We start from the raw sequence: 26794 nt of genomic DNA, 5'->3' as shown, positions 1-26794 counted from the left end.
CCCCCCCCCCCCGCCCCCGGGGCCGTCACACTGGTCCACTGACTGGACTGCTTGCCTGCCTGCTCTCCTTCCCGCGCCCGCGCCCGCTGCCGCCAGACAGCCGTCCTGTGCACGCGCTACGGCAGCACGTCCAACGCCGTACCTCGCCCGCGAGCTACTGAATGCACACGAATTTAAACTAAACAATTACAAACTCGGTTCCTCTGTGTCGCTAGTCACATGGTAGGGTAGGTCATCGAGAGGACGTGACCGCTGGTGGACCCTGGAGCTGGACGCCAGCAATCAGAGGCGCCGCACCCCCTCCTCTGTCCTTGGAATGTGCATCCCACTCGCCTTCCCTGCTCCGAGAAGCTGCCCCAAGGACATAGCCTTGGGATAGTGATGTGGAATTCAGACCATCCCGTCGATATATAGGACTGAACACAGTTAAGGCCTCTATATAAACTTCTAAGATTCTGGCAGGTGGTGGGGGGGCGGGGTGGAGATCTAACTGCCTTGAGGCCGCCCAAGATAAAAGCCTGCTAAATTCCCTTGCTTATTAAACCTACCATCTCCGGACTCTTTCTTCAATCTCTCCTTCCCATTATGCATGGGTTCAGTTTCAGATTTTACCCAGGAAGGTCCCGAAGAGGTCTTGAACCAACACCACACTTCAAGGGTCTCCACAGCCAGACGTGGCTAAGGGGCTATGGTGTCGGACATCACAGAGATGGCACTTTTCCACCATCACAGAAAATGCTGTTGGGCAGGGCTGCTATAGCTTTGCTTTGTCTTTTCAGCTCAAAAGTCCAAACCCTTAGTCTAATACTGCTACATTTGGCCTTAAACTATCTAACTTCATCTCCTCCTGCTACCCTAGATCAACTCTACGCTCGATACAAACTGGACACACCTTACTCACTTCCACTTCCAGTCCCTTGTTCATGCGGTTAGGATACTCTCCTGTACTATGGCCACTGTGACGGTTAGGTTTGTGGTCAGCTTGGCGAGGCGACAGTACTCAGTCATGCGTTGAACGCTAATCTAGGTGCTGCTGTGAAGGTACTTTGCAGATGTGGTTAACATGTACGGTCAGTTAACTTTAAAGGAAAGGTTATAATAACTATGTGTTTCTATTATAAAATGTATGATACAGGGCACCTGGGTGGCTCAGTCGGTTAAGCATCTGCCTTCCGCTCAGGTCATGATCCCAGGTCCTGGGATCGAGTCCCGTGTCGTGCTCCTGGCTCAGTGGGGGGTCTGCTTCTCCCTCTCCCTCTCCCCACTGCTTGTGCTCTCTCACTCTCTCTCTTTCTCTCAAATAAAATCTTTTTAAAAAGTACAAATAAAATGTATGATACAAGCCGTTTAAAAAACACTCTTAATGACTTAAATTATCTTAAATATTTACATCACAAACTGGTAATTAAAGTAGCAGCTGCATTATAAAATATTCAGTCTGCCCAACTGTTCAGGTGGGACACCGGTCTTCTCCTGCCCTGAGACTGGGACTTACACCATCCGCCTTGAGATTTCTGGCCTTGAGATTTCGTCCAGAACTCACGCCATTGGTTCTCCTGGTCCTCAGGCCTTTGGAGTGAGACTGAAACTATGCCACTGGATTTTCCTGGGTTTCCAGCTTGCAGACAGCAGATCATGGGACTTCTCAACATCTGCAACCATGCAAGCTAATTTGTAGAATAAGTCTTTCCCTCTTGCTTTCTCTTTCTCTCTATATGTATACATGTATACCTACATGTATCTCTGTCTGTATGTGTATGTGGAACAAAAAGTGTGGCAACTTTCTCGCTAAATGCTCCTACAAAGATCATTGTTTTACCCAAGATGAAAATCGTTCCAATCATTGAACACTACATCAGAAACTAATGATGTACTATATGTTGACTCACTGATTTTAAATTAAAAAAATAAAATTAAAATATTTCCTACAACAACAACAACAACAACAAAAGGAAAGGTTATTATCCTCAATGACCTGGGTGAGACTCACCTAATCAGTTGATTGGTCTTTAAAAAAAAAAAAATCCTTAAGCTTTTCTGAGAAAAAGAAGTTCTCCCTTACGGACTGCAGCAACTACCCCCGCCCCAGGGTTTCCAGCCTGCCCTTGCTGCCAGCATGCTCTATGGATTAGACCCCACACTGCATGAACCAATTCCTTCAGCTAAATCTGTTCAATAAATCTGTGTGTTATATCGGTACAGATACATACATACGCATATGTAAACGCACAACTGAATGTATATGCCCGTGTGCGTACGTAGGTATATTTCCTACTGTTCTGTTTTCTGGACTGGAATACCTTCCAGTACAGGTTTCAGTACCAAGTGAAACGTACCCTTCAGGGCTGAGCCATATACCATCACCTCCCTCAGAATTACAAACCTCAATTTTCAAAGATAACGGTTCTTAAACGTGGCTGCACATTAGAGTCACCTTTGTAAACTCCACATAATCATATTCAGATTCTAACCAAGGGCAAGATTAGCGCATGAAGGTCAGCTTGGACTTTTTAAAAGTAATCACTTTTTAAAAGAGCTCTCTAGGGAATTCTGAGGCACAACCAGAGTCGAGAACTGCCATCCTAACCGAACTCCTCTAGACTTTCATTTAAGTGCCTCTGGAACTCATTACACACTGCACACTGCCTCATCATCTTTCATTCAAACAACTAATCAGCATCAGTTGCAGGACTAACATTTGTCAATTAATAAGATAATGTGCAGGGGACAGGGCAATAGTACACCCACTCCTGGCCTTGAGGGGAAACACTGAGATATACTGCTTGGTATTCCTTGAAGCACACTGATTAATAAATATTAAATGAATGAATAAATGAAAATTTTAAAGCAAAATTTAGTGAAGCTGATGGTGGTTTATTCAAAATAGTGCATAATTTAAGCAGCTCTTATTTCTAGTTCAATTGAAAATCCTATTAGCAAGTGTTGGTAAGTGCCTGACATATTTATTTATTGATGGACTGTACTGCTGGTATTTTATAATTTTGCTGAGTAGGATTAATTCTCACCGCACTGATAATTTGGTAGATATCTAACGCCTATAACTACTTTCCTCAGAAGCATAAGTGAAAAATGCCCCTCTGTGCTCTTCTAAGGAGAACAGAACCCATTCCTGATGCCAACACAGCCTGAGTTCATTTGAAGGGGAAAGGCAGGGGTACGGCGGGGCTGAGCGATGCAGGGCTGTGGTCACTTTGAGGCTGGCTATCCCCGTACTTGCAATCTGTGTTGCCAACTATAAGCATCCATAAATGTTAGAGAAGACTTCTTACCGTATTATTATTTCATGAATATGCTTTTAAGATAGCTGAAATGCTTTCCAATCACTGTGCAGTCACGGAACACACCCCAGTGAGGAAATCTGATTTTTCTGCTTTTTTTAGACGAGGAGACTGAGGTCCTAAAAGAAAAAGCAACTTGCCCACAGGGGCTGAGAGCAGAACTGCACAGGGACAGAGGGCTTCTAATTCCCTGGAATTCCATCTTGTGCTCAGCTTCCTGGGGGGACTTTGAGAATGACTTTCTTTTCCAAAAGAAGAAAAAAAAATTTTTTTAAAGTAAAACCACTTTTCAAAGTCTCAGAAGTATGTCCTCTCATTCACCTCTCTCTTCTTCAGCCTTCTTCTTATTTCACAAACAGTATATTTACTTTTTAAAAACACTTAATACTACCGAGAAACCATGAAATGCTGGTGATACCATTAGTATCCCTGAATGGTCTGTCAAAATTTTCATTATGTGCTTTTAAGGGATTTGGACTTAGCAGTCAAATTTTAGTCCAGCCACAAGTATGGTCTTGACTTGATATATTCTAATTCATACTAACATTGTAAAGATCTATATTATTGGTTTGCTCATTATAATTAATGAAATGCTCTTTGGTAGTTATTACAGTCTGTCAGGTCACATTAATCTACATTTCAAAAAGTGACTTGGGAGAAGAAACTGTAAATGCATTTTCCTTTTGAAGGAGCCATTAGAGTTTTCTGGGTAAAAGCATATCTTACAGTGGTTTGGGTTTGTTTTTGTTTTTGTTTTAGTTTAGTTTTGTTTTTATCAGAGACAGACTTAAGGAATACATTTGAGGCTTATAGTAAAGATGCATTTTTTATTATTACTTGCCAAAATAAGGAAAGCTAGGGTTAACCCGTAGGACTCCAGAAATAAACGGATTTTAAATCATCTTTCCAAAGCCCTTAAGCCTTCCAAATTAATTACAAATTCAAAATATTGGGTGGGGGGGAGGCAGCTACAGTTGAAATCCCACAGGTCTCTCCTTTTCAATTTTCCAGGAATCCTGTGAATTCATTCTGTGTATGCATTTCTGCCAAGTTCTGTGTTTCTCTTTAAATTTTTATTACAACTTCTTCCATTAATGCTGTTTTTTAGGTCATGGCACAGTCAGGTTATTTACCAGCAGCCTCTCAACTTTAACTCAATTCTTTTGCTTCTGTGGGCTTCTCTGGCCATTATTGTGGCATGCTTCTAGGCGACTTATAATCAAATGAGTTCCATGGTAAATACTGATATCACATCTTTGTTCAGAATGCCCAGGGCTCCCTGCTTTCCTCATGCCTGTTTTTGTCAAATTAATTTTGACATTTCCCCAGATAATGGATAGCTCACTGAATTTCAAATGGGATACTTTGTGGGGCAAGAATTCACATGGCATTTCAGTCCAGGCTTTCTGAAAACAGGGGAATAAAAGCTGTAGAATGAACAGTTACAAGGAGGAAATTTGGCTGATGATGACGACGGGTTACAGGAGGGGAAAAAATACAACAAAAGCAACTCAGACTCATCAGTGAGCCACATACAACTTACTAGGGTGGTATATTCCCAGGAACATCCTGTCTTTCTCTCATTCCCTGTCTGCCTTCCGCTACAAAGTCCTGCTACACATAAAACATGTATGCCCTTCCTTCTCATCCCCGCCGACGCGTCCTGGTTCAAGCACACCTCGCCTGCCTAGATTGTTTCCCAGTCCGTCTATATTTGAACTCCTCCAAGGAATTAAGGTACTTCAAATATGAGAAGGTCCTTCTACTGAAATGAAATGTCTGCCTATATATACCTTCTATTCATGGGTCTTAATATTGTATTTTTCAACTCTATCCACCAATTACTATCATCAAATATTTAAATTTGATGTCATACTCTTGCCTAGGTGTTAGGATCCATTACTATGTTGATTTTCTAGAATCAGCATGCCCCCCCCCCCCAAATGGAGCACCCAGACAGTGGGTGGCTTTACTGATACTGAACGGGAGAAGCCTAGTACTTTCTTTGTTCTGGGCGTATAGGTATGAATGCAACCGAGACTTGCATTAACTTTTTGACATTATGATTACATGCTTGATTCATACTAAGTTTAATTAGGCAAATACCTAGTCTTCCACATGATCAGTCATTAGCCTCAGCTCTCACAATCCGTACTTAGGCAGCAGATATTTGTGAATTAGGAAGCAGGCGCTTACTTTAATTCATATTGATTTCTGTCTCCTCTAGGAATTGATTTCTAGCCATTGTTCCACAGTCTTGGTATGATCAATCGCCCAGAGAAGTGTACTCTCACTAGGTCCACATTTCTTCATTCTGTATTTAAATGCAATCTTTTTCACACCATTTGCTAAAATCAAAACGCACAAAAATGTGTCAACTATACTTCGATTAAAAAAACACAAAAATGTCCGTGGCTTTCTTCTCTTCTACCATTATAATCACCCCCATTTAAAAAAAAAAAAAAGGGTAATGTACTCAGTTTGACATGACTTATTTTTATTGAACTCGTGTTGGCTCCTGATGACCTTTTCTTTTTTTAGCACTCACAAACCGTCTGCTTGAAAATCTCATTCTGTAATCTTCCTGGACACGAATACTCCAGCGTCAATGTCTCCATTTATCAGAATTCAGTCTAGGTCCAACTTCTACTCTAACCCCACCCCTTCCAGAAAACTATTATATTTGTCCCTCTACGATTCTGGTACTTGTCCTGGCCCCCACGTCACCTCCAGATTCCCAACTGTGGTCCCATGAGCAAATCCACATGTTCTTTTAATACCCTGGTTGATACATAATCGTTCTAGCTAAGAAGGTTAAACTCCTTTGGAATAACGATATTCCTCTCTACAACAGTCTCATGCGGCATGGCTTATTCTATAGCTCTCTCCCAGGGCTTGAATATTTTCAATCTAAAAAACATAAAATAAAATAAAAATAAAGTTGCCCTTCATTAGCAGAAAAGAACAAAGGACTATAGAAACTGATAAGCTCTTTTCCGTCTGTTTTCTCATACCATTAAATCATCTTCCTCAAGTTTTAGACAGATCACTGCTTCGAAATCTAACAAACTCAAAAATCAATGCTTCTCTTTTTCACTCACCATGCTAAGCATTTTTTTCCACAGGCTTCCACTCAACACACTCACTCTGGACTTTACATTTATTCTAAAATTTTAGTAATAATGGAAAAAATAAAATTGGAGTGTTCCAGAGGATCATTAGTACAGAACGATAATTTTGTTAACCCTCTGAGTTAAACTGGCCTTAGCTGGTCTGGCCTGGCTGGGCCTAGAAGTGCAATCACCATTTATGACTGTTTCTCTGGGAAAATACATTCTGCATTCCAAAGAAGTGACTCAAATTTCTGACTGAGACTTTGCATGCTGGCCTGCCTATTTTTGCTCCTACCCTCCAATCCTAACAAATCCACAAATGTAGCTTCTGAATCAGCCACATAAAGCAAATGAGTAGGTCCCCTTCCCTCCATATTCAGGCAAAGTACACATTCCCTCACCTTTTGCTCTTGGATGCATGAAATGCTTTCAAAGTTGAAGTGCCATGTGAATTCCTACCATAGCAAATGGGCCAATTCAGCCATCCTTACTAGCCTATCTTTGGTCTCATTTCTTCTTTTGAGAGAGAATTCTTTTGCCAAACCCATGTTCCTTTGTTTGGTTTCCTTTTTTGGGTGAGTTCCTTTTCTCTTCTCATTTGGTGAACTCAGTGCCAAAAGCTACAAAGCAAAGCCGTCCTATTTCTTTGTAGAAGACACAAGAGTACAAATCCAAGTAAAGAAATGCTTGAGCAGAAGGGTCCTGCCTTATTCCCAGTCTTCTAGGTCCTGAAGATCCTAGGATCTTGAGGCAGACCTTGGGACTTTGGGTGGGTTTCTGAGATTAGCCAGAAAGACTCGGGACTGCCCATAAAATAAACCATAATCTCCCTCAAAAGCCCCAACACCAATTCATTTGCCTTGGGGCCAGTTAAGCCAGAAATAACCAAAATGAAGTCTGGATTTCTGGGGGAGGGAGGAGATGAAGATTAAAACGGACCCTGGAAGCCACTTTGAAATAAAACTTGACCAATCGCTTTGAAACAAAGCCTGCAAACAAAACTGTGCAGATCTATGCGCAGCTGGCTCTGATTATTCCTTCGTACCTTTCACACTCAGGGCAAGGAAGTAAGGTTGACATTCATCTTATTCTGTAGGTCGCTTCCAGACCATTAATCCCCAGTAAAAGCAGCTCCTCTTTGGTCCATGCAAATAGAGTAAACCCCGAGAGTTTCCCAGAGCCTATTATTTCCTACCTGCCAGCTGCTGCTCCTGGTCCATGGAAAATCTGGCCCCTGGCTCACATTGCTCTCTCCATTCCAAGTTTTCCCTCATCCAGAAGGACATCTGCATCCACAGACATGACTGGGCCACCCTGGCCCTTAGTAACTTGACAGCAGTGATGTTCCCCCTTTCATGCACGAACTTCCATGGTGCCACCCTGGACCTTGTCATCACTTGAAAAAATTCTCTTTCCAGGGATTCCCCCTTTCTGACCACAATTAATATCTCCTCCTTTCATAATGACCTCAGAGGCCCCATGACTTTTTCTAACCAATCTGTAAATTCGCGTTTCCTTCCCTCCCCTCCTTTTGTAAGGTTACATTTCCCAAGGTCATCATTTCAGGAGCACGCTTGCCAATATTCTGCACTTTCCATCATGACCATCTAGCAAAGCCCCAACTCGGGCGGAAGCCTGCGTGCGATCTGCTTTCTCAGTGTCTAAGCGATGCTGGAGAAACCACAGCAGGGAAGATGGGTACTGTTGTAAATTCAGACTCCCTGGCCCCACACAGGCCCTCCCCACTGCCCAGACAGCCTAGTACTTTTCCTCGGTTTTCCAAGCCAGCTTGGTTTTTTGCTCCTCCCGCTCTCCACGACTGCTTCAAAGTGCCAACCCCTCCCCACTCCACCGCCGCCCCAGCACCCTGTTCTCTTCACGCTCGGAAGCTGAAAATGGAAGCTGCTGGATGAGAACTCCTCTGCTTCTCTCCAACAAAGCCATAAACCAGTAGCATCGACCTGCTGCTCCTGTATCTTTGGAGACACTGCTCCTTCCATCGAATGTGGACTCCTCCCCATCTACAAACCATTCCACAGCCCATATCGAAGCCACTCTTTTCTCTAGAGTCCATGGTTCCCCTCACATAGATCCTTCTCATCAATATTTAAATCTGTCCAGGCCTCCCTCCGACAGAAGGACAGCATCCTTGGTTCTCAGTCTCTTCCACTCACTGCTCTCTCACCCTCCAGCCCTTCAAAGTCAAACTCCTGGAAAGACAGGTCAGGATTTCCTATTTTTTCTCCTGCTTATTCCATAATCCACTCCGAACTAGATTAGAGTGGCATCCCCAGCACTCCCTAGAAACAGCTCTATATAAGGCCACCAGTGACCCTAATGCTTTTTCAGTATTCACTTAACTCACTGGTTCTTAAATGAGGGCAATTTTGTCCCCAGGAGACATTTAACAATGTCTGGGCATATGTGGTTGTCACCGCTGGGGAGAGGGACCTTTGCAGCTCACAGGTAGGGGCCAGGCTGCTGCAAAGCACCCCCACAATGCACAGGGCGGCTCCCACAACAAAGATAAATCCAGCCCCAAATGCCAGTGGTGCTGAGGCTGAGAAACCCTGCTATGACTGAATCCCTACGCAACACCCAAAACGACTCGCCACTACTCACGTCTTCTATCTTGCCACTCTTCAGATTTCTCTCTCACCTCTCTGGTCAACTACTGATCCCTGAGTCACTACCCCTCATTCCTTAGAGATTTAAGCCCTGCCTCACTGTCAACCTCTCCAAGACATTTCTTCTGACATCATTCTTGGGGATTTCCACCTCCATACCTTCCAACACCCTGTCCTGGCAACTCCACCCTGCCCCAGCCCCTCATGTCAATGCTGGTATCCCAGACCTTGTCTGTACTGGTTACTGTAATTCCTCCCTTAGTTAGAAAGATCCTGGCTCTCCAACTACCTCTTCCTATTCTTCCAATTCACTCTCTCCAATACGCCAACTGCACAAATTACCAAACCCCATTAAGGTCTAATTCTCCTGATCCTATTGCCTCATCCTGCTCATGGCCCTGGTCCTCTACTCTACTGCAAACACCCTGAAACTCTCGTAGCCTTGTCTTCCTTCACTGAACTGACTTGAAGAAACCCCCAAATTGGTTAAATCAAACTCATTGCCTATTGTACACCTGTTCCCAAAGCTGGGCTTGAATGGGGAAAGCACACACCTGTCATGACCACGAACCTCAAGTGGGCTCTTATTGCTACCAGGATATCAGACTACAGTTTTCAGAGCTTTCACTCTCAGATGACTGTCTCATACCTTCTCCTCTCTCTTTAGGTCTCTTCATCTCTTCTGCCTTCCTCAATATTAGCGAACGTCTTGTTTCTCATTTCACTGGTAAACAAGAAGCAATCAAGAAAAAACTTCAACAAGCTCCTACTAGCAAGATTACCGAACTAATTCCACCTGGGTCCCAAACACTGGTTTCCCTCCTACTTCTAAGAAGGAACGAACGGTCTCTACAGCCATGAGGGGTGTCCAACCTCTCCACTTATGGACCAGATTCCATCCCTTTCTTGCCTTCTCAAGGATGTCATTCCAGAAATCCTTCCTTCTTACCCCTGCATCATATTTTCTCTCCCTACTGGATTAATATCCATCACCTTACAAACAGAATTTCCTGACATCTTTTTTTTTTCCTTTTCTGTACACAGCTGGTATGGGCTTGAGGGCTGAACACCACACTGAGAGACAGTCCACCTAGCAGGGCACGCCAGGCAGTATTCTGGGGCCTGTAAGACTTGCTTGGTGGACATGCCGGTGGGGCAGGGGATCTTGTCCTGCGCTTGTCACGCCCAGGCGTCCGAGAGGCTCCCCGGCTCAAGGTCCTGGGCAGCACCCGGGCTTGGCCCACATCCTTCAGGACCTGGGCGGCTGCTCAGACAGGACGGGGCCTTCTGGTGCACATCAGAGCTGTAGTATTTCAGCTGCTGCTATTCCACCTGCTTCCACGTCAGCTGCTGCGTGAGCTTCCGGAAGTTGATGCTCAGACTTTTGCCGCACAGCATGAAGCCCATCTGGCCACTGGGGTAGGTAGGGATGGTGCAGTAAGCGGAAGTCACCACAGGGAAGAGCGACTTGCAAAACTGCTGCATCTCCTTGATGAGGTCCGGGTGCAGCTGCTGACACTCGCCCTGGCAGATGACACTTGCCATCATCCTTAAGGGCCACCTTCACAAGCTGGTAATAGGACTCCTTGAAGAGAGTCTTGGCAGAGCCCACGGGGTCTGAGGAGTCAGTGATGATAACATCGAAGGCATCCTGGCCCTGTTTCATGTTTAGGGTCAGCTTGGGGCTGCAGCCGCCCACAGCCATGCCTGGCAGAACTTCTGAGAGACCTGAACGATGTCCTTGTCAATCTCACACTGGACCACAGGCCGACTCCATGGAGGAACGCTTCACCACCTCCTGCAGGACACCCCCGTCCCCAGCCCCGATGATTAGCACCTCGCACGGGATGGGATGGCTGCAGAGGGGCAGGCTGGCTATCATCTCCCGGTGGGAGAACTCGTCCCTCTCTGTGCACTGGATGACACTGGCCAACACTAGCATGTTGTCACAGCTCTTACTGCAGAAGACAAGGATAATCCAGGCCAGGCTGCAAAGCAGGCGGAAGCTCCGCCCACTGCCCGTGGGACAGCCTAACCCTGCCAGGGGTGGGGACAACTCCTGCCATCTTCACACTAACTAACTAAAAAACCGCCCTTCATCCTAATACATAATAACCCCTTGTTCTGCATTCATGTTCAGAAAATACAAGATTGAAAGTGTAATCTAAATGCCGTGTATCCCATTCCTCTTCTCCCATGCTGTATTCAGTCGCCTCTAGTTTTGTATCCCACCACTCAGCTGAGACTTCCCTTGTCCAGGTCTCTTTCACACTGCTCAATCTAATTTCCCATCCTCCTCGACAGATTTGGTCATTCCCTTCGACCTTACACTTTCTTCGTTTGGCTCCCGGGACTCTGCTCACTTTCCTCCAACTGCACGGCCCCTCGTCCTCAGGCTCCTCTGCGGATTCTTCCTCCAGTGAACAATGGACTCCCCAGGGCTCAGGCCAGGGTCTCTTTATCTCACCCCTTGCTGTTCTCAGTCAGTGCCAGATTCAAACACCACCTGTGTGCTGACAACCCTCACATCTCTAGCTGGACCCCTCTCTTTAATCCAGACCCATCTATTTTACTGCATACTGACATCTCCACGTGGATGTCTCAAACTTCACATGCTTAAGACAGAATTTTTATTTTCCTCTGCATATTGTCCCCTCAAACTGCTCCTTCCACAGTCCCCCAGGTCAAAAACCTTGGAGTCATCTTTGACTGCTCTTTCTTACACAGCTCATGTCTGATCTGTCAACAACATACTGATTCTACCCTCAAAACATACTGAGAATTTGAGTATGTCTCGCTAACACTGTAATTAACCCTCAGGACCAAGCCACCACCACCTCTCACATGGGTTCCTGAAAAGTCTAAGAGGTCTCCTTGCTTCTGCTCTTATTCCTCTGTAATCTATTCTCAACACAGCCAAAGTGATCCTGTTAAAACACAGGGCAGGGCAACCAAGTCATTCCTCTGCTCAAAACCCCCCAGTTTATCCTCCAAAGGCCTACCCTTACTTCCCAACTCATTCAGAGTAAAACCGAAGTGTTTACAACGGCTTATGAAGTCCCTACTATCTACTATATTCACATTTCATTGGTCTCCTTCCATTTCTTCAAACCTATCTTAAACTCCTACCTTAAGACCTTTGTCTAAGCTATTCCTTCTGCCTAGAATACCCTTCATCTAGATTCCCAGTTTACTGTAGCACCCCAGCTTTCAGGTCTTTTCACTTGTCACTTTCTGTATACCCTATTTCTGAGATATGCCCTGACCTCTCTATTTAAAACCACAGCATGCCCCACGCCCCCAACACATACGTATAATCCTTACTTTCCTCTTCTCTAAAGGACTTACCATGTTGTGCCATGTTATATATCTTATTTATTTTGTCTTCTATGCTCCCCCCACTAAAATGTAAGCTCCACAAGTACAGGGATATTTTTTCTATTGTTCACTATAGTGCCTCAAATAGTAGATTAATATTTTAACCCTTAGGGATCACATAATATTTTCACCTAGTTAAAGACAGTCAAACTTGAATTTCAGGAAATCAACAGTATTTTCTGTAAAGTAGTATCTCCCCTCAGGAAGGGAGCCAGGTACACAAAATCCCAAACAGGATAAAGACTCTTCAGACCTCTTTCTTTCCGCATAACCACAAATGTCGAACGAAGGGGTCACATTTCTGCTCCACTTTGATCCTCATCTTCCTGAGTCTATGTCTCAAGCTTAGTCTTTCTGATCCTGTAGTTTCTCATCATCTTCCCTGGTTTAGCCTATTATAATCCTAATACTCTTTTGTGAGCCTAAACTCTTTTTATTTACTGCAAATTTGGCAGAAGCTAAACCAAGGAAAACAGCATCAGTTGGCATGAAACAAGAGGTGGTTAGAATCTTCCTGCCTCTAAAAGCCAGGACAATTAGACATAAACCTCAAGTTCTGGAAAGGATGCAAAGGAGGATATTATTAGCAAGACTCGGATCATAAAATGTAATTCCTTAGCCTTTCCTTTCCTTCCACGTGTTTTTGTGTTGACCGCAGCCTGGTTTCCATCCAGCTAGCTACAAGCAGATTCACCAGTGCTCCACTGGAGTTCCACCCCACACCCCATTCCTCACCCCTTGTGCACCCAGATTCCTGGGTCAATACCAAAAGAGTCAGGGTTTCTAGAAAGAGCCCTGACCCATTACTCAACCTTTCCCCTACTTTTTCCCCACTCTTTGGGTTTTGGAATGAACCTGGGCTCCTCTGGGCCAGCCAGGACTGATGAGTCCCTGGACTAACGCCTCAGATCACCTTTGCTCTTAAACAGACCTGAGAGTGAGGGCACCAGGGGAAGCTGGGTTTTCCTGCATCTGCAAGCTACCACATTGCAGAAACACCTTTATCGGCTCCATCACCATGTTGATGGCTCCCCATCCTCAGTTCTAACCAGACGGCCTCACTCTGCAGCCTCTGCTTCAAAGTCTGAACTCTACAAAGTTATCTGGGTCTCTCATACTCAGTCCTCAGCCTCCCTTTGGCCAAATCCCTTCTCCAGAGTCTGATACTTGTCCTTATGAACCTAGCCTATTTTCGGAACCCATGTCTCTAAATGACGGCCACCAATCACAGGGTTCCAGAGCATCTGGCTATGTCACCGTTTCCTCGACTAGATCCCCCTTGGATGAAATGCTTTGAAGATTACAGTGTGATTAATTATAGTTCATCGACACAAGAGAAGAGAAGCTAGAGACAATAACAATAATGTCAGAAAAAAAATAGCATGGAGCTGTACACCTTAAACCAACACAGTGCTGCATGTCAATTATATCTCACTACACCTGGAGAAACAACAGTGTGGGGCACTATCCAGGATAGAATATTAAGTTAATAAAGCAGATCATAAACAGATTTTCACTGCGCTTAAATAAAAAAACCGAACCGGGATCGAGCTGGTTTCCTACCACCACGAGATCACCCAGTGACTCTCCGTAAAGTCAGCATTTCGCCAGGCGCCTTTCACCGCGAGCCCCATCCACACCTCCAGGTGGGGCTGTGTCCCGTTGCAGCTCGTCCCTTGCTCCTCACAAGCAAGAACACAGGCACGGTATGTCCAGCTCGGTTCGCCCCTGAACGTTTCAGATAGCTGGGCACGGCAGTGTGGGGGCCCTGCCGAGAACAAGCCACACCGGGGCTTTGCAGCCGCATTTCTTCGTCCGCAATTTACGTAGACGCCACAGCAGTACCGGCTTCGCCTGACTGGTCACATCACAGACACCGAGCTGCGCAGGGAAACTCGAGTGCTCTTACCGCGCTGGGGAGCGAGGCCACTCAGCCAGCACTGCGCGGAGGCCTTGTTTCAAAGGAAAGGAAAACAGAAATCCTGAAGGAAACAAACTAATTACGAGAAGCATTTTGTTCTCCCTGTCGGCCAAACTATATAAACACACTCCGTTGTATGAAAACGCTCGGCTCTTGATCCTTGTAAAATCTGGGCTGTTCGGGAGTAAGGCCTGAGCACACGTGCGCTCCGCCTCGCCTTACTTCGGCACCTCCAAATGCCAGACGGAGAAAATCAGAGCGCTGATATTTCGGCTCCTTTTGCTCTCCTCCATCTTCTTTCTGTTTTCAGTTTTGCTTGGTGCCAGGCTCCCTCTGCGCCTAGGTTCGTACTGGAGGCCCGGTTTCGGATTTAAATGTTTGGGTGGGATCCACGTACCTGGTTGTGTCCTGGCATCTGCCCAATCCACCTGCCTACGCCCCGGAGCCGCCCGTTTTCACGGATGCTGTCGCCCTCTGCCCATGAGAAAAGGCTTCCCTTACAAGTCGTGCCTGAGTCCCTCGGGTACTGGTTCTCAAGGCACCTTATACACCTTGTTTGTTTACCAGGGAGGCAGCTGTTGGGGGAATATCTGTGGACGAGGGAGCTGGAAGTGCAGGGGCCACAGTGACCTGGGGAGACAACACAAGCAGCTGCCAACGCGGCCCCTGCCACCCGGGCGTGCAACGAGCATCGGGTGTGCAACCATCTAAAAAGCACAACAACATCACAGACTCCCTAAACACGCTATGAACACGCAATTAGAGAAAGATAACAGCTGGATACAGAAATCTTGTATCAACCACACATCGAAGGAAACCATGCTTCACAACTTTTAACTCCACTCATGTGGTCTCAAGAAATGACTCTCGATAGTCCCGAGGCATGACAGTGAAAAAGAAAAATATGGGGATTTAGCCTAAAAATCCCCTTTCAGCTTGGGTGTTCTCAGACCCATTGTTAAACCTCCGAAAACATAAGTATATTCTATGATCCTTAAGTTCTAGTCCTTGTCATTCTAAGACTTGCCGGTCTTCACCCCTTGAAAAGGAAAATGAGGTAGTGAAGAAGAGAACACTGAAGGTAGAACAACATTACCGGTGTAATTACCAGTGTAGACGATCTGCTGCAAAGACCTCGCTGAGGCATGCCAATCTCAAACAGCCTAATACGCTAAAATCTGTTCTTGAGGAAAATACTTTTATTTTCACCCAGGGAATCAGTGCGAACTCCATAGGTGTTTGCCAAGCACATCAGCACGTTATTGCACAAAGCTCTTCTTAGATTAGAAATAGTGCTCCAAGAGCATCAACAAGCAGCAGTTAGAAAATAAAACCAGAAAGGGCCAGCTCCATGAGTCCATATCAATGTCATATTCAAATGGGAAATATCTGTGTCAATTCTGCTTTGGGGCTCTAACTGTAGAAGTTAAAAAAAAACCACGAAACTGCTCTGCTATTTTAAGTAAGATACAGGATACATTGGTGGGCATTCACAATTTTCCTTCACTGAAAATCTCATTGAACGTAACAGGGAAGTCATTGAATACAAGGTCTTTCTATTATATCCAAGTGATTTTCACAGTAGGCAATCTGCTAGTACGCCACAGGAGTCCCACACTGTGAAATAAAACGGCATTGCGGATATAGTTTCCTGTGCCATCCCTTTTCAGTCCAGAGCACTGCCTGGTTTCCTTACTCTTGGCTGAATTGAGTAAGCAATCCATAAAGAATGAGTGAGAAGAGGAAAAGAACATAATGAGGTGTTTTGGGGTTCGTTTTTTTTTTTTTTTTTTGTCTTTATCAATAATACAATTGTGCTCTGCCAATTACTGGTGTGGCAACTGTATATCACACTTTGAAAATAAAACCAAAAAAAGACTTTTGCCTTGCTAAAGTGGCAGACAAGCCATTTGCAGCAAGGGGCAAAAATAAGTAAATCTAGGTGGATCCTGGCATGCTTTTCCTTCACATCTGGTGCAGTAATATGGTACATGAGTCAGAGAAACACTTCTTCCCATCCCCCTCTTCAAATGAGACTCATATAAAATCTATTTAGTAAGGACATTCTGCACATGGCATCCTATGTGCTTAATTTTCTTTAAACTAGGCATTAATAAAATCACAGTAGCATCTAATAAGATTTTTAATTCCTCGAGGGTGAGAACCATGGCTAATCTTTAATGAGTCTAATTTAGCGAGAGCATTTAGTTCCCCTCTTGGTAGGAACAACCAACAAAACAGTCCTAACCCTACAAGATACATCTGTATAGGTCGTATGACTGAAGGCTCCAGGATGAAATGGGAATCAGACTGGTCAATGTACCTGTATAGTGCTCAGTAAAAACTGGTTTCCAGAGTCACTAACAGCAGACGCTGATAGCAAGGCTACCCATGAATGAAGGAGGAGTTCTGGAAGTAACGATATACTGCAGAAAGGGTTCCCATTTGCTGGTACAAAGCAGTACGAAGAATAAGCCTACAGAGCATGAAACCGAGACACTGTAGTTCAGTAACCTGTTCCCCAGAGAACCAGAGCTGTAAATACACAGCCCCGCCCCTGAGACCTGTGCCACATCTAGAGGCACTGAGGGCAAGATTTCATTAAAAAAAACCCTTCTTCTCCATTTTGTGAGAACTCTCTAGCTAACCAAAACAAATTGAAGATGGAGTAGTAGTACTTACAAACTCTGGGGTTCGGAAATCAGGCTGACTTTCCAGCGATCCAAAACTGCAGACAGTTGTCTGTTCAAGGTTGTCCAACACTAAAAATAAACAAATAAACAAAGCATGACTTTCATTGGCTCATATACTTTTTTTTTTTTTTAAGATTTTATTTATTTATTTGACAGACAGAGACATCCAGTGAGAGAGGGAACACAAGCAGGGGGAGTGGGAGAGGAAGAAGCAGGCTCCCAGTGGAGAAGCCCGATGTGGGGCTCGATCCCAGAACGCTGGGATCACGCCCTGAGCTGAAGGCAGACGCTTAACGACTGCGCCACCCAGGCGCCCCAGCTCATATACTTTTTTGCTTTGAAATCACCAGCACTGGTATAACAACTGCATTTAGCATCTGTGGCACAGCCCCAGGTTTGTGTTACTTAACACTCCTTGCTGTCGGGGACGCTCAAAATCTTTGGTAGCTGTTCCGTCTACTGGACAATGCCATGCTTGTAGGATATCTGGTCTTAAAATGCTGGAGGCTAGATCAACTATGGAAAATCATTCGGCTTCTACTTGGAAGGACACAGCAACTACATGTTATAAAACTCTAGCTAAGGAACATTTTAGCCTATTATTGTTCTCTTTGCAACTACATCTCAGAGAACTGATGTGGAGTCATTTTGAGGTAGCAATTTTCTGTTTTAAAATCTGTTGAATTACACTATCTGACAGCAATATACTGGGAGCCAAATAAAATTTTCTAGTAGGTACATTTTGAAAATGAAAAAGAAACAGGTAAAATTAATTTTAGTAGTATCATTTATTTAACTTGATATACCCAGATTATCATTTGAACATGTATTCAATATAAAAAATTATTAGTGAAATAGTTTACATTTTTTTAATACTAAGTCTTAGAAAGCCAATGCGTTTGTTATACTCACAACACATCTCAATTTGGAATAGCCACATTTCAACAGCTTAATAGCCACATGTGACTAGTGGTCACAGTGCTAGACAGCACAGTGTGGGAGGGAAAAAGGAACCAAACCCAGAAGCTGGGTTGTTCTGCAAGACAACAGTCTTACCATGTTCACAAGTTCCTGATATGAATAAAAGGAATTGCTCCAGATCAAAAGATACAGAGAAAATGAAACAACCATCGGCAGTGTGTGCTTCTAGACTGGATCCTGGCTTAAACCAGATGTAGAAGACTTAAAAACAAATTGGGGAAATGGTGAATATTAAGTGTGGGATTATGTTAAGGAGTTATTAATATTGATAAGGGTAACAATGTAATTTAGACTGTGTGGGAAAATGTTCTGAATTGAATGAACTTAAATATGCTTAAATATTTAAATATGTTTAAATAAATATTTAAATAAATTTAAGCAAATATTATAATTCATCAACAGGTCTAGCCCCTTCCATAAATCCATGACATGAAAAAGGCAGCTAGAGATTTAAAGAGCCTAAAGAACGTATCTCCAATGTGTGTTTTTTCCCCCACACCACCAAACAATTAATTGAATTCTGACACTATCTACCTGAAGATTCAGACCACAGGTTAAGGGCTCGTCCCACAAGACAGCCCCCAGCAAGCCCGGGTTGTCACCCGTGCTGCTGATTGACTGGCTAGAAATCAGAGGTTCCAACCACCCTCTCCTTGGGTTCCATTAATTTGCTAGCGTGGCTCACAGAACTCAGAGACACATTTACGTACATTTACCAGTTTATTATAAAGGGTATTATAAAGGATACAGATGAAGAGCCAGAAGAGAGGGACAAGGGCAAGGTCCATGAGAAGAGGCCCAGGGCTTTGATGCCCTCTCTCTACGAAAGCACCACTCTCCCCACACTTGCACACATTTATCAGCCTGAAGCCCAACCCCGCCCTCTTAGGCTTCATCACTTAGACATGATTGATAGATCACTGGCTGTTGGCAATTGATTCAATCTTCCTTTTCCCACCTCCTTCGAAGTCAGAGGGTAGGAATGAAATGTTCAAACCTCTAATCTCCTGATGGGTCCGCTTGCAACCAGCCCCCCCCCAGTGGTTACCTAGGGGCTTTCCAAAAGTCGCTTCATCAACATAACAAAAGGCACCTTTCTCTATCTCCTCACTTAGGAAGTTACCACAGTGGGAGGAGCTCCTGCTGGGAAGTAAGGAAGACCAAACTTGTATTTCCTATTATGAATCACACTATCACAACAACCATTAGCAGTATATGGGACTCATCTAAATCCTAACTTCGACCAACCAGCTATAAAGGACACATTTATCGAAAATAGGAAGATTGTGCATGGAATAAGCATTAAATTGTGTTAAGAAATTACTTCTAATGTTATGAAGTGTGATGTTATCTTGGCTTTGTTGTGCCTTTTTAAAACACATGCTAATTTTAAAAAATCCATTAGAGGCTTTTGTGAAGGAAAAGGCTGAGTCCCCATCAATCCAGAAAACATTCCCTTCGGTGGCCCAAAAGAAAGCTTAGTGGGGAGATTAAAAGATCTCTAACTGGCTGTTCAACAAAACCCAAACGTCAGCCAACAATTCCGCTACCAAATACTTAGGTTTGGCACATCACTAAGGAACATCCCAATATCTAGCTCAGATTTTAGATTTACTCAGAATCCTGTCCACTAAATTCAGATCACTGTACACCTATGAACAGAAAGGAAATGCCAGGAGCCATGACAACACAAACACATGATTCTCACTCTTGAAAAACTGAGTTAATCGCAGAAGACCCCGAAATGCGAACCAAAACAGAAACAAGAAACAGATGGGGTGGGCCAAAGCCTACAGAGCCGCAACCAAAGCCAAAATTACGGGGCGTGCCTCTGAGAACCCCAGAGGACTGTGGCAGTTACTGCTCAGCCTGTTACACTTAGCGAATTGCAACATAATAAACTGGTTTATTCCAACATCAGAACAACGGTTGTCCAAGATAAATTACATTCCTGAAGGCTGCTTCTAGGACTTGCTAAAATGTGTTTAGACTGGTGGCTATGACATTGTGCTTTAAATTGGGGTTTTGCTGCTTGGGTTACATTAGGAAGACAAGACCTAAACTTTTTATAATATTTAGATATTAAATATTATGTATGTGGTATTTATGATACATTGGTTTTTTGTTTTTTTTGTTTTTTGGGTTTTTTTTTTTTTTTTTTTTTTTGCAGAACCAGCAAGTCACTGAAAGGTAATACTGCAGATATTTTTAAAAATGAGTTACTGTAAATCTGATGGAGCGATCTGACTCTGCATCTTTCTGGATTACTTTTAGAATTAGATGCCCAATTTAACTATTAGGCATCTGAGGTCAAAAAACAGGATAGAGCTGCTATCGAGGTGTTTTTGTTTTGTTTTGTTTTGTTTTGTTTTGTTTTGTTTTTGTTTTTTGTTTTTAAGGAAAGGCTTAAGGAAGTATGCGTTTGCAGAAAGCCAGAGAAGAAACAAGATGTATTACCCAGATGTTTTACCAAATTAAAGGCATCTACGCAGCCTGAGAGGATCTGTGAAAGAAAATATAGAACTATTTATAGTTTTAGTCATTCTGCTGGTAATGGAAACTAATAGATTCACTGCTTAATGTCAACACAAAGGAGAAACTGTAAATTTGAGTGAATAAAAACAGAAATGGCCTTACTGAAACATCATCCAGGTAGAACAAAGCTGCAGCTGTTGCTCTCATGACCTAATGTAGTTCTGAGAAGCAAATGATTTATGATGCTAATATGATAATTATACTTCTACTACTGAAGGGCTCCCGTTACTGTCTGATATTCTCATTTCTGGTAATCTAACACAGCTGAAAAGTTCATTTCTCAGCAAAAATAGTCAAAATCAAGGTGACACTTTGAGGGCTTTTTATAAAAAACAGGGCACAATCAGGGAAAAAAACATTCTAATAAGGCAAAAATGTTAATTTTTTTCCCTTATATAAATCATTTTTCATGTACCATTTTGAAATGTATTTTTAGTACTGTCAGCATGCTTCGCATTACACAACAGAAGCACCACCTGGGGGGCGCCTGGGTGGCACAGCGGTTAAGCGTCTGCCTTCGGCTCAGGGCGTGATCCCGGCATTCTGGGATCGAGCCCCACATCAGGCTCCTCCGCTATGAGCCTGCTTCTTCCTCTCCCACTCCCCCTGCTTGTGTTCCCTCTCTCGCTGGCTGTCTCTATCTCTGTCGAATAAATAAATAAAATCTTTAAAAAAAAATTAAAAAAAAAAAAAAAAAAAGCACCACCTGGAATGGCTTCATGATTAGTTCATTTAATTTCAGTATTTCCAATAGAAAAGTGTATTTTTGTGACCTCTGTGTTATCTGTTCATCAAAAGGCTGACTAGAGACCTGAAAACTAGTTATTCTAATATGATGAAAAAACTTTGGCCTTGACCTATCAGTGGAATTTTGTACGGATGTCCTATGAAAGCACAATTCCAAGTCAAGTTCCAGGAACATTCACTGCCTAGTTTATATCTTACACAGTCATTGTGTTGTTAGGCCCTGGGGCTACCGAGAAGAACCAGGCAAGCAAGTCTCCCTCTCCTTGAGAAAAAGAAATTGAGACATGATGAATATTAATTTTAAGCTCATTAGTGAGCGCCAGGCTACACAGACTTAGGAAATACTGAAGGAATACTCTGGAAAGCACTGTACACACATCTATCAATTGGTTTCTGTAGGTAAAATTCAAATAATTGAGGGCTTGGGTCAAAAGAAATCCACTAAAATTCTACTTTTCCAAAATTTCATAATTAATCACGTAACGATTAGTTAAAAGTGAAAAAATAGCATATTTTAAAAAACTATCAATGTAGGTAAGCATAGTAGATTAAAGCAATCCAGTCATTGGTGGTACTAGTTCTGACTTATTTGGCAGAACAAAATGAAGGCCCAATATCTACAGGTCTCGTCACTTTAACGGGTTCATAACAACGCAGTGGAAACCTCACCAGAGAGTTGCAATTCATATGATTATTCATCTATCTATTAGGACAAATGGAGTAACTAACACTTATTATCCATTTGCAAAAGAGATAATTTCTAGAGCAAAGCTAATTTGAGACTTATTAAAAGTGGGTGATAAAAGGAGCCATTATCTATAATTTTATAACTTAGACAATCTATTATCCATCAGAAAGCACAAAAAGACCTTTCAGGAAATTCATGAGTAAAAAAAAAACAAAAACAAAAAAAACTCCAATGTGCCTGATAAGTAGAGCCCAGCAATAAAAGTAATCAGAATTAGGCAATCACACTTTATCAGCACCAGCACGGAAGTGGGTGGGTCCACCTGACGTATTTATTATGGTGATTAGTTGCCACTGAAATGATCAGACTCGTGGTGAATACATGAGAGACAGCAGGTAAAAATAGATGAACCCTGGGCAAAGGGCACTGGGTACGGATTAAAGGGATTGACTGAGTTCAAGTCCTGATTCGGCAACTTTAGCTGTATGATCCTAGGCAATAACTTAGTTTATTTGTCTGAAGCTGTTAATAAAATTACTTTCCCTTGTCATCTCATAGGGCTGTGCAAAGGATACAAATGACAATTCAAAAGCATGTTATAAAAAAATACAGCACTCTATAAATTAAGTTCACGTACACAGACTCTGAGATATGAAAAAATGTAAACAGAAATTTCCTGAGTGTGTTATTTTATGCTTGGCACTTCGAAATTTCTAGTCTTATTTACTCCTATTTTTAGCTTTGTTTTCCCAGATGATGAAAATCCGAGGTTATTAGTTGCCTGAAGTCAACCACCAGAAGTGACACGATGAGAAATCTGGATCTGTCCAATTCCAGAATTGGACATATTTTTGAATCTACTGATTTGTCTCCTCAGCTGCTGTGAATACTTCCAAGGGGCCCCCATTGCTATATACAAGCTGATAACGAATCAAGATGGCATTGTATGTATGAGTCAAATAAATATTAACCAACAACCTATCTTGAAAAACAAATGATAGAATGGTACAGTGAAATTTATCAATTTAGCTAGTGCAATTAGAAGAACTAATGGAAAACCTCCACAAAATAAGTAAACAGATACAATATTCGGGCCAACAGCTACGGACACACACGTGCAAAGGATGAAGCTAGGTGACAGGAGTACAAACATCAGGATGGAAAAAGTACAGAAACTGTCTTCAGGAATGTCATGACCTAGTGAGTGTACAAGTAAAGAAATACCAGAGGAATGGCCCATTCACCTTGAAATGAGGATGTATTCACATAACCAGATCAGGCAGGATGTCTAATGATTTGCCAGGCAGTCCTGCACCTGAAACTCTTCTCCCACTTGACTAGAAGTCTCTGAAAACTGGTCTCAGCATGCATCTGATATTTGACCCGAATGCTAGCACCCAGCCATCACAATTCTTAAAGTAACTACACCCTTGGGCTACCATTTCCTAACACCACATACTTTCCAGATATTACATGGGTCCACTTAGTCTTACTACCCACATCACTTACAACTGAGCTTCCCCGACAGGTCCCGTATTATCCTGTGATAGGCATGTTTGGTCGTCAGGTGCCAGTATCCCTTTCTCTGGCCTCAGTCTAACAGAATCTATTGTATTTTGGTGACAAGTAGGGAAAAATCTATTTCCCATATTATCCATAGGTTGTAAGCCTGAAGATTACAGACCCTGTCATATTAAATGAGATTCTAAAATGAGGGCAAAGAGTCACCATAAATAAAAAGAAAGTTAATAATGAAATATAAAACACAAAGACAGGAGAGTTTATTTCAAGGCTGAGATGGCTGTGTTTTATCACCCAGGGCCATGGACTTGAATTCTGGGACCTCTACACAGCATAAGTCTGTGGCTTCAAGCACACCATTTAACCCCAAATCTGCTTCCTCATCAATAAAGTGCAGATTATAATACCTACATCAGAAGGTCATTGCAGAGAACAAATTAACTGACACATAGACAAAAGGGACTTGAGAAGTGTTAAGTACTATATAAATATTGGCTTTTTTTTTTTTACTTCAATCTTTAACAAATTCTGGCGTTCTTAACCTTATTAGGCACCAAGTTTTCCTCCTGACTTTTCACCTTGACTATTCTTTTTCATAAAATAAATTCAAGCATTAAAAAAACATAACATTAACTCAGCAAGTATTTTTGAATGACCTCAATGTCCTATGCACCATTGGCTGCTACTCGCAATGAAAAGAGATGTGATTCAGGAAATGTTTCCTCATTTTTCTGAATCTAGATGGATGATTTTTTTACACCAGCTTGTTACTGGCACTTCAACTCAATGACGGTAATATTTAAATGAAAAAAAAAATGTGATGTTATCCTCTAGTCATTTCTGGAATGCAATTTCAAATTCGAGTTGATGGTTTCTATTAGAATTCTGTTTTTCCCATCTTAAGGCAAAAGTGTGCTCTCTCACTCTCTTGTATCTGCTCGTTCTCTCTCTCGGATAATTCTGGAAGTGGAAGAAATAGCTGAAGGCGAAAGAAAAAAGGAATGAAGGGAAAAACATCGTTCGTGACGATGTCAAGTTTGGTAGGGTATGGAAATTATTGACTCATGTCTGAAACTCAGTACTATCCATCAGGCAATTTAAAAAATTAGGCAATTTGAAAAATTAATATTCTCCCTACATTATAGTAAAAACTGCCTTGTTTCAAAGTTTCCCCTGTTGTGCTTGCTATTTTTGATTAATATACTATAATCACATTGATTCAACTACCTAAGCCAAAGCTGGGGTCATTCTTCACTTTTCCCTTTCCTTACTTGACGTTTGGTCAGTCACCAAGTTTTATCCTTTTTATTTATTTTTTTTAAGATTGTATTTATTTATTTGAGAGAGAGGAAAGCGTGCACGTGCGTGGTGGGGTGCAGAGAGGGAGAAGCAGACTCCCTGCTCAGCGGGGACCCCAATGCGGGACTTAACCCCAGGACCCCAGGATCATGACCTGACCTGAAGTCAGACACTTAATCAACTGAGCCACCCAGGAGCCCCATCCTTTTTATTTTTAAACTCCTCCTAAGTACATTTTATCTGGAATGCACATCCCTTCACTGCCCCCCACACACACATTTTACTCTTTCTTTAAATTTGTATTCCAATGTCACCATTTATGTACCAAGTTAAGTTACTTGCCTCAACTTCATGCTCCCATAGCACTTTGCATTGTCTAGTAAAACCTGTCAAGTCATTATAGGTGCCCAAAAACTCAACCTGCATTATTAGTTATTAAAATACAGTATTTTTCAGTTGGTCTTCTAGAATGTGGAAGAGAAAGATGAGTGATTATTACACAAAAATTTGCGGCTTTACACTAAACAGAGACCCAAATAATCCCACGGTAGTTGCTCTCTCACAACTGGCCACCACCACAGAAGATAAAATCTGGGGAAAACATAGGTTTCTGTCCCCCTTATCACACTGTATGGTCCTGATTCATTCTTCTTCTCCACTGGTCCATGAGCTCTTGGAGGAAAAGCCATTATCTTATTCCTTTGTTTCCTCAGAATTTGAAACAATACCTAATATATTAGAGTCTCCATGAGTGAACCAAAGATGGGACGAATTATAAACTCTCTGTCATTCTAGAAAAGTTATTAGTGCTCTTTAATTCCTCAGAATGTAGTCTGATTACTTACACAATAACAGAGCTTTTATATTTCCAGAAACATATTGCACTGGGCTACAGGGGGGTATGTTCACACTCAAGGCAGGCTAACAATACAGTATTCCTCCAAGATAATGTTCTTCAAATATTTTGACAATATTTATAAAAAGGAAGATCTCTGCCTTTCCTCCGCACTGCCCACTGCTCCAGCAATGCATCAAACAGGAACACGCTCCTTCCCACAGCACAAAGGACTCCACCGGGGAACAAAAGAGGGACAGTTCAGCGATTGGCTTGGGCATCTCACCCTTCCAGCTCTACCCTAGTGGCAACTCTAAGGACTTCTTCCATCCCCAAATAACAATATTATTCCTGAGAAGAGCTCCGATAAACACACTTTTCTTCATCTCGTTATATTTCTGTGATGTTTAGAGTTGTTTTAGTTCCTCTTACACAGTGCCTCTCCCTCTTCCCACAACCCTCCCCCAATAATTCAGCTCCAAAAATATACCTGGAAGTTAAACACATCTCCTTTTGAAGAGCTGGGAACAAGCATCAAGTTATTCATTCTCACATCCCAACTAGGTTAGCTAATGCTTTTACAGAAAAGCCCAATGTATATCACAAACTTCTCAGATTCCAACTGAATTCATTAGTTCCTTTTGCCATCTTAAACATTTTTTATTGTACTAACATACATAAAACATAAAAATTACCATTTTAACGATTTTTAAGTGTACAGTTTGGTGGCATTAATTCTGTTCACAATGTTGTGCAATCATCACCACTACTTCCTAAACTTTTTGTTAATCACATCAGAGACTCTGCAGCCGCTAGGCAGTCACTTCCCATCTCCCCCTCCCCACAGGCCATAATAACGTCTAATCTACCTTCTGTCCCTATGAATTTGCCTATTCTAGAGATATTTCATGTGGGTGGAATCATACAATATCTGCCCTTTTGTTTCTGGCTTATTTCTCTCAGCATGATGATGTCGAAGTTCATCCCTGTTGCAGCATGTGTCAGAACTTTATCCCTTTCTACGACTGAATATTCTACTGTGTGCGCGTGCGTGTGTGTAATAAACCACATTTATCATTCATTCATCCTTGATGGACACTTGGGTTGTGTCCACTTTTTGGCTGTTGTGAATAATATGCAATGAACAACGGCATACA

At 42.6% G+C, this 26794-nt stretch overlaps 1 protein-coding gene and 1 pseudogene across 2 annotated transcripts in view; both read right to left on the bottom strand.

The window, feature by feature from the left end:
• ANO6 (anoctamin 6) overlaps window positions 1–26794 on the bottom strand; it is a 187159-nt gene that overhangs the window by 98485 nt on the left and 61880 nt on the right. For both annotated transcript variants that reach the window (XM_040642359.1, XM_040642360.1), the window contains one exon: window positions 17021–17100. In XM_040642359.1, the coding sequence (XP_040498293.1) occupies window positions 17021–17100 (80 nt within the window). The remainder of the gene's footprint in view (window positions 1–17020; window positions 17101–26794) is intronic.
• On the bottom strand, window positions 10058–11036 carry LOC103675574 (annotated as a pseudogene).

This window comes from Ursus maritimus, unplaced genomic scaffold, assembly GCF_017311325.1.
Source record: "Ursus maritimus isolate PB19 unplaced genomic scaffold, ASM1731132v1 scaffold_26, whole genome shotgun sequence".
NCBI lineage: Eukaryota > Metazoa > Chordata > Mammalia > Carnivora > Ursidae > Ursus > Ursus maritimus.
Note: the sequence above shows the minus strand (reverse complement) of the source record. Positions and strands in the feature narration are given on the sequence as shown.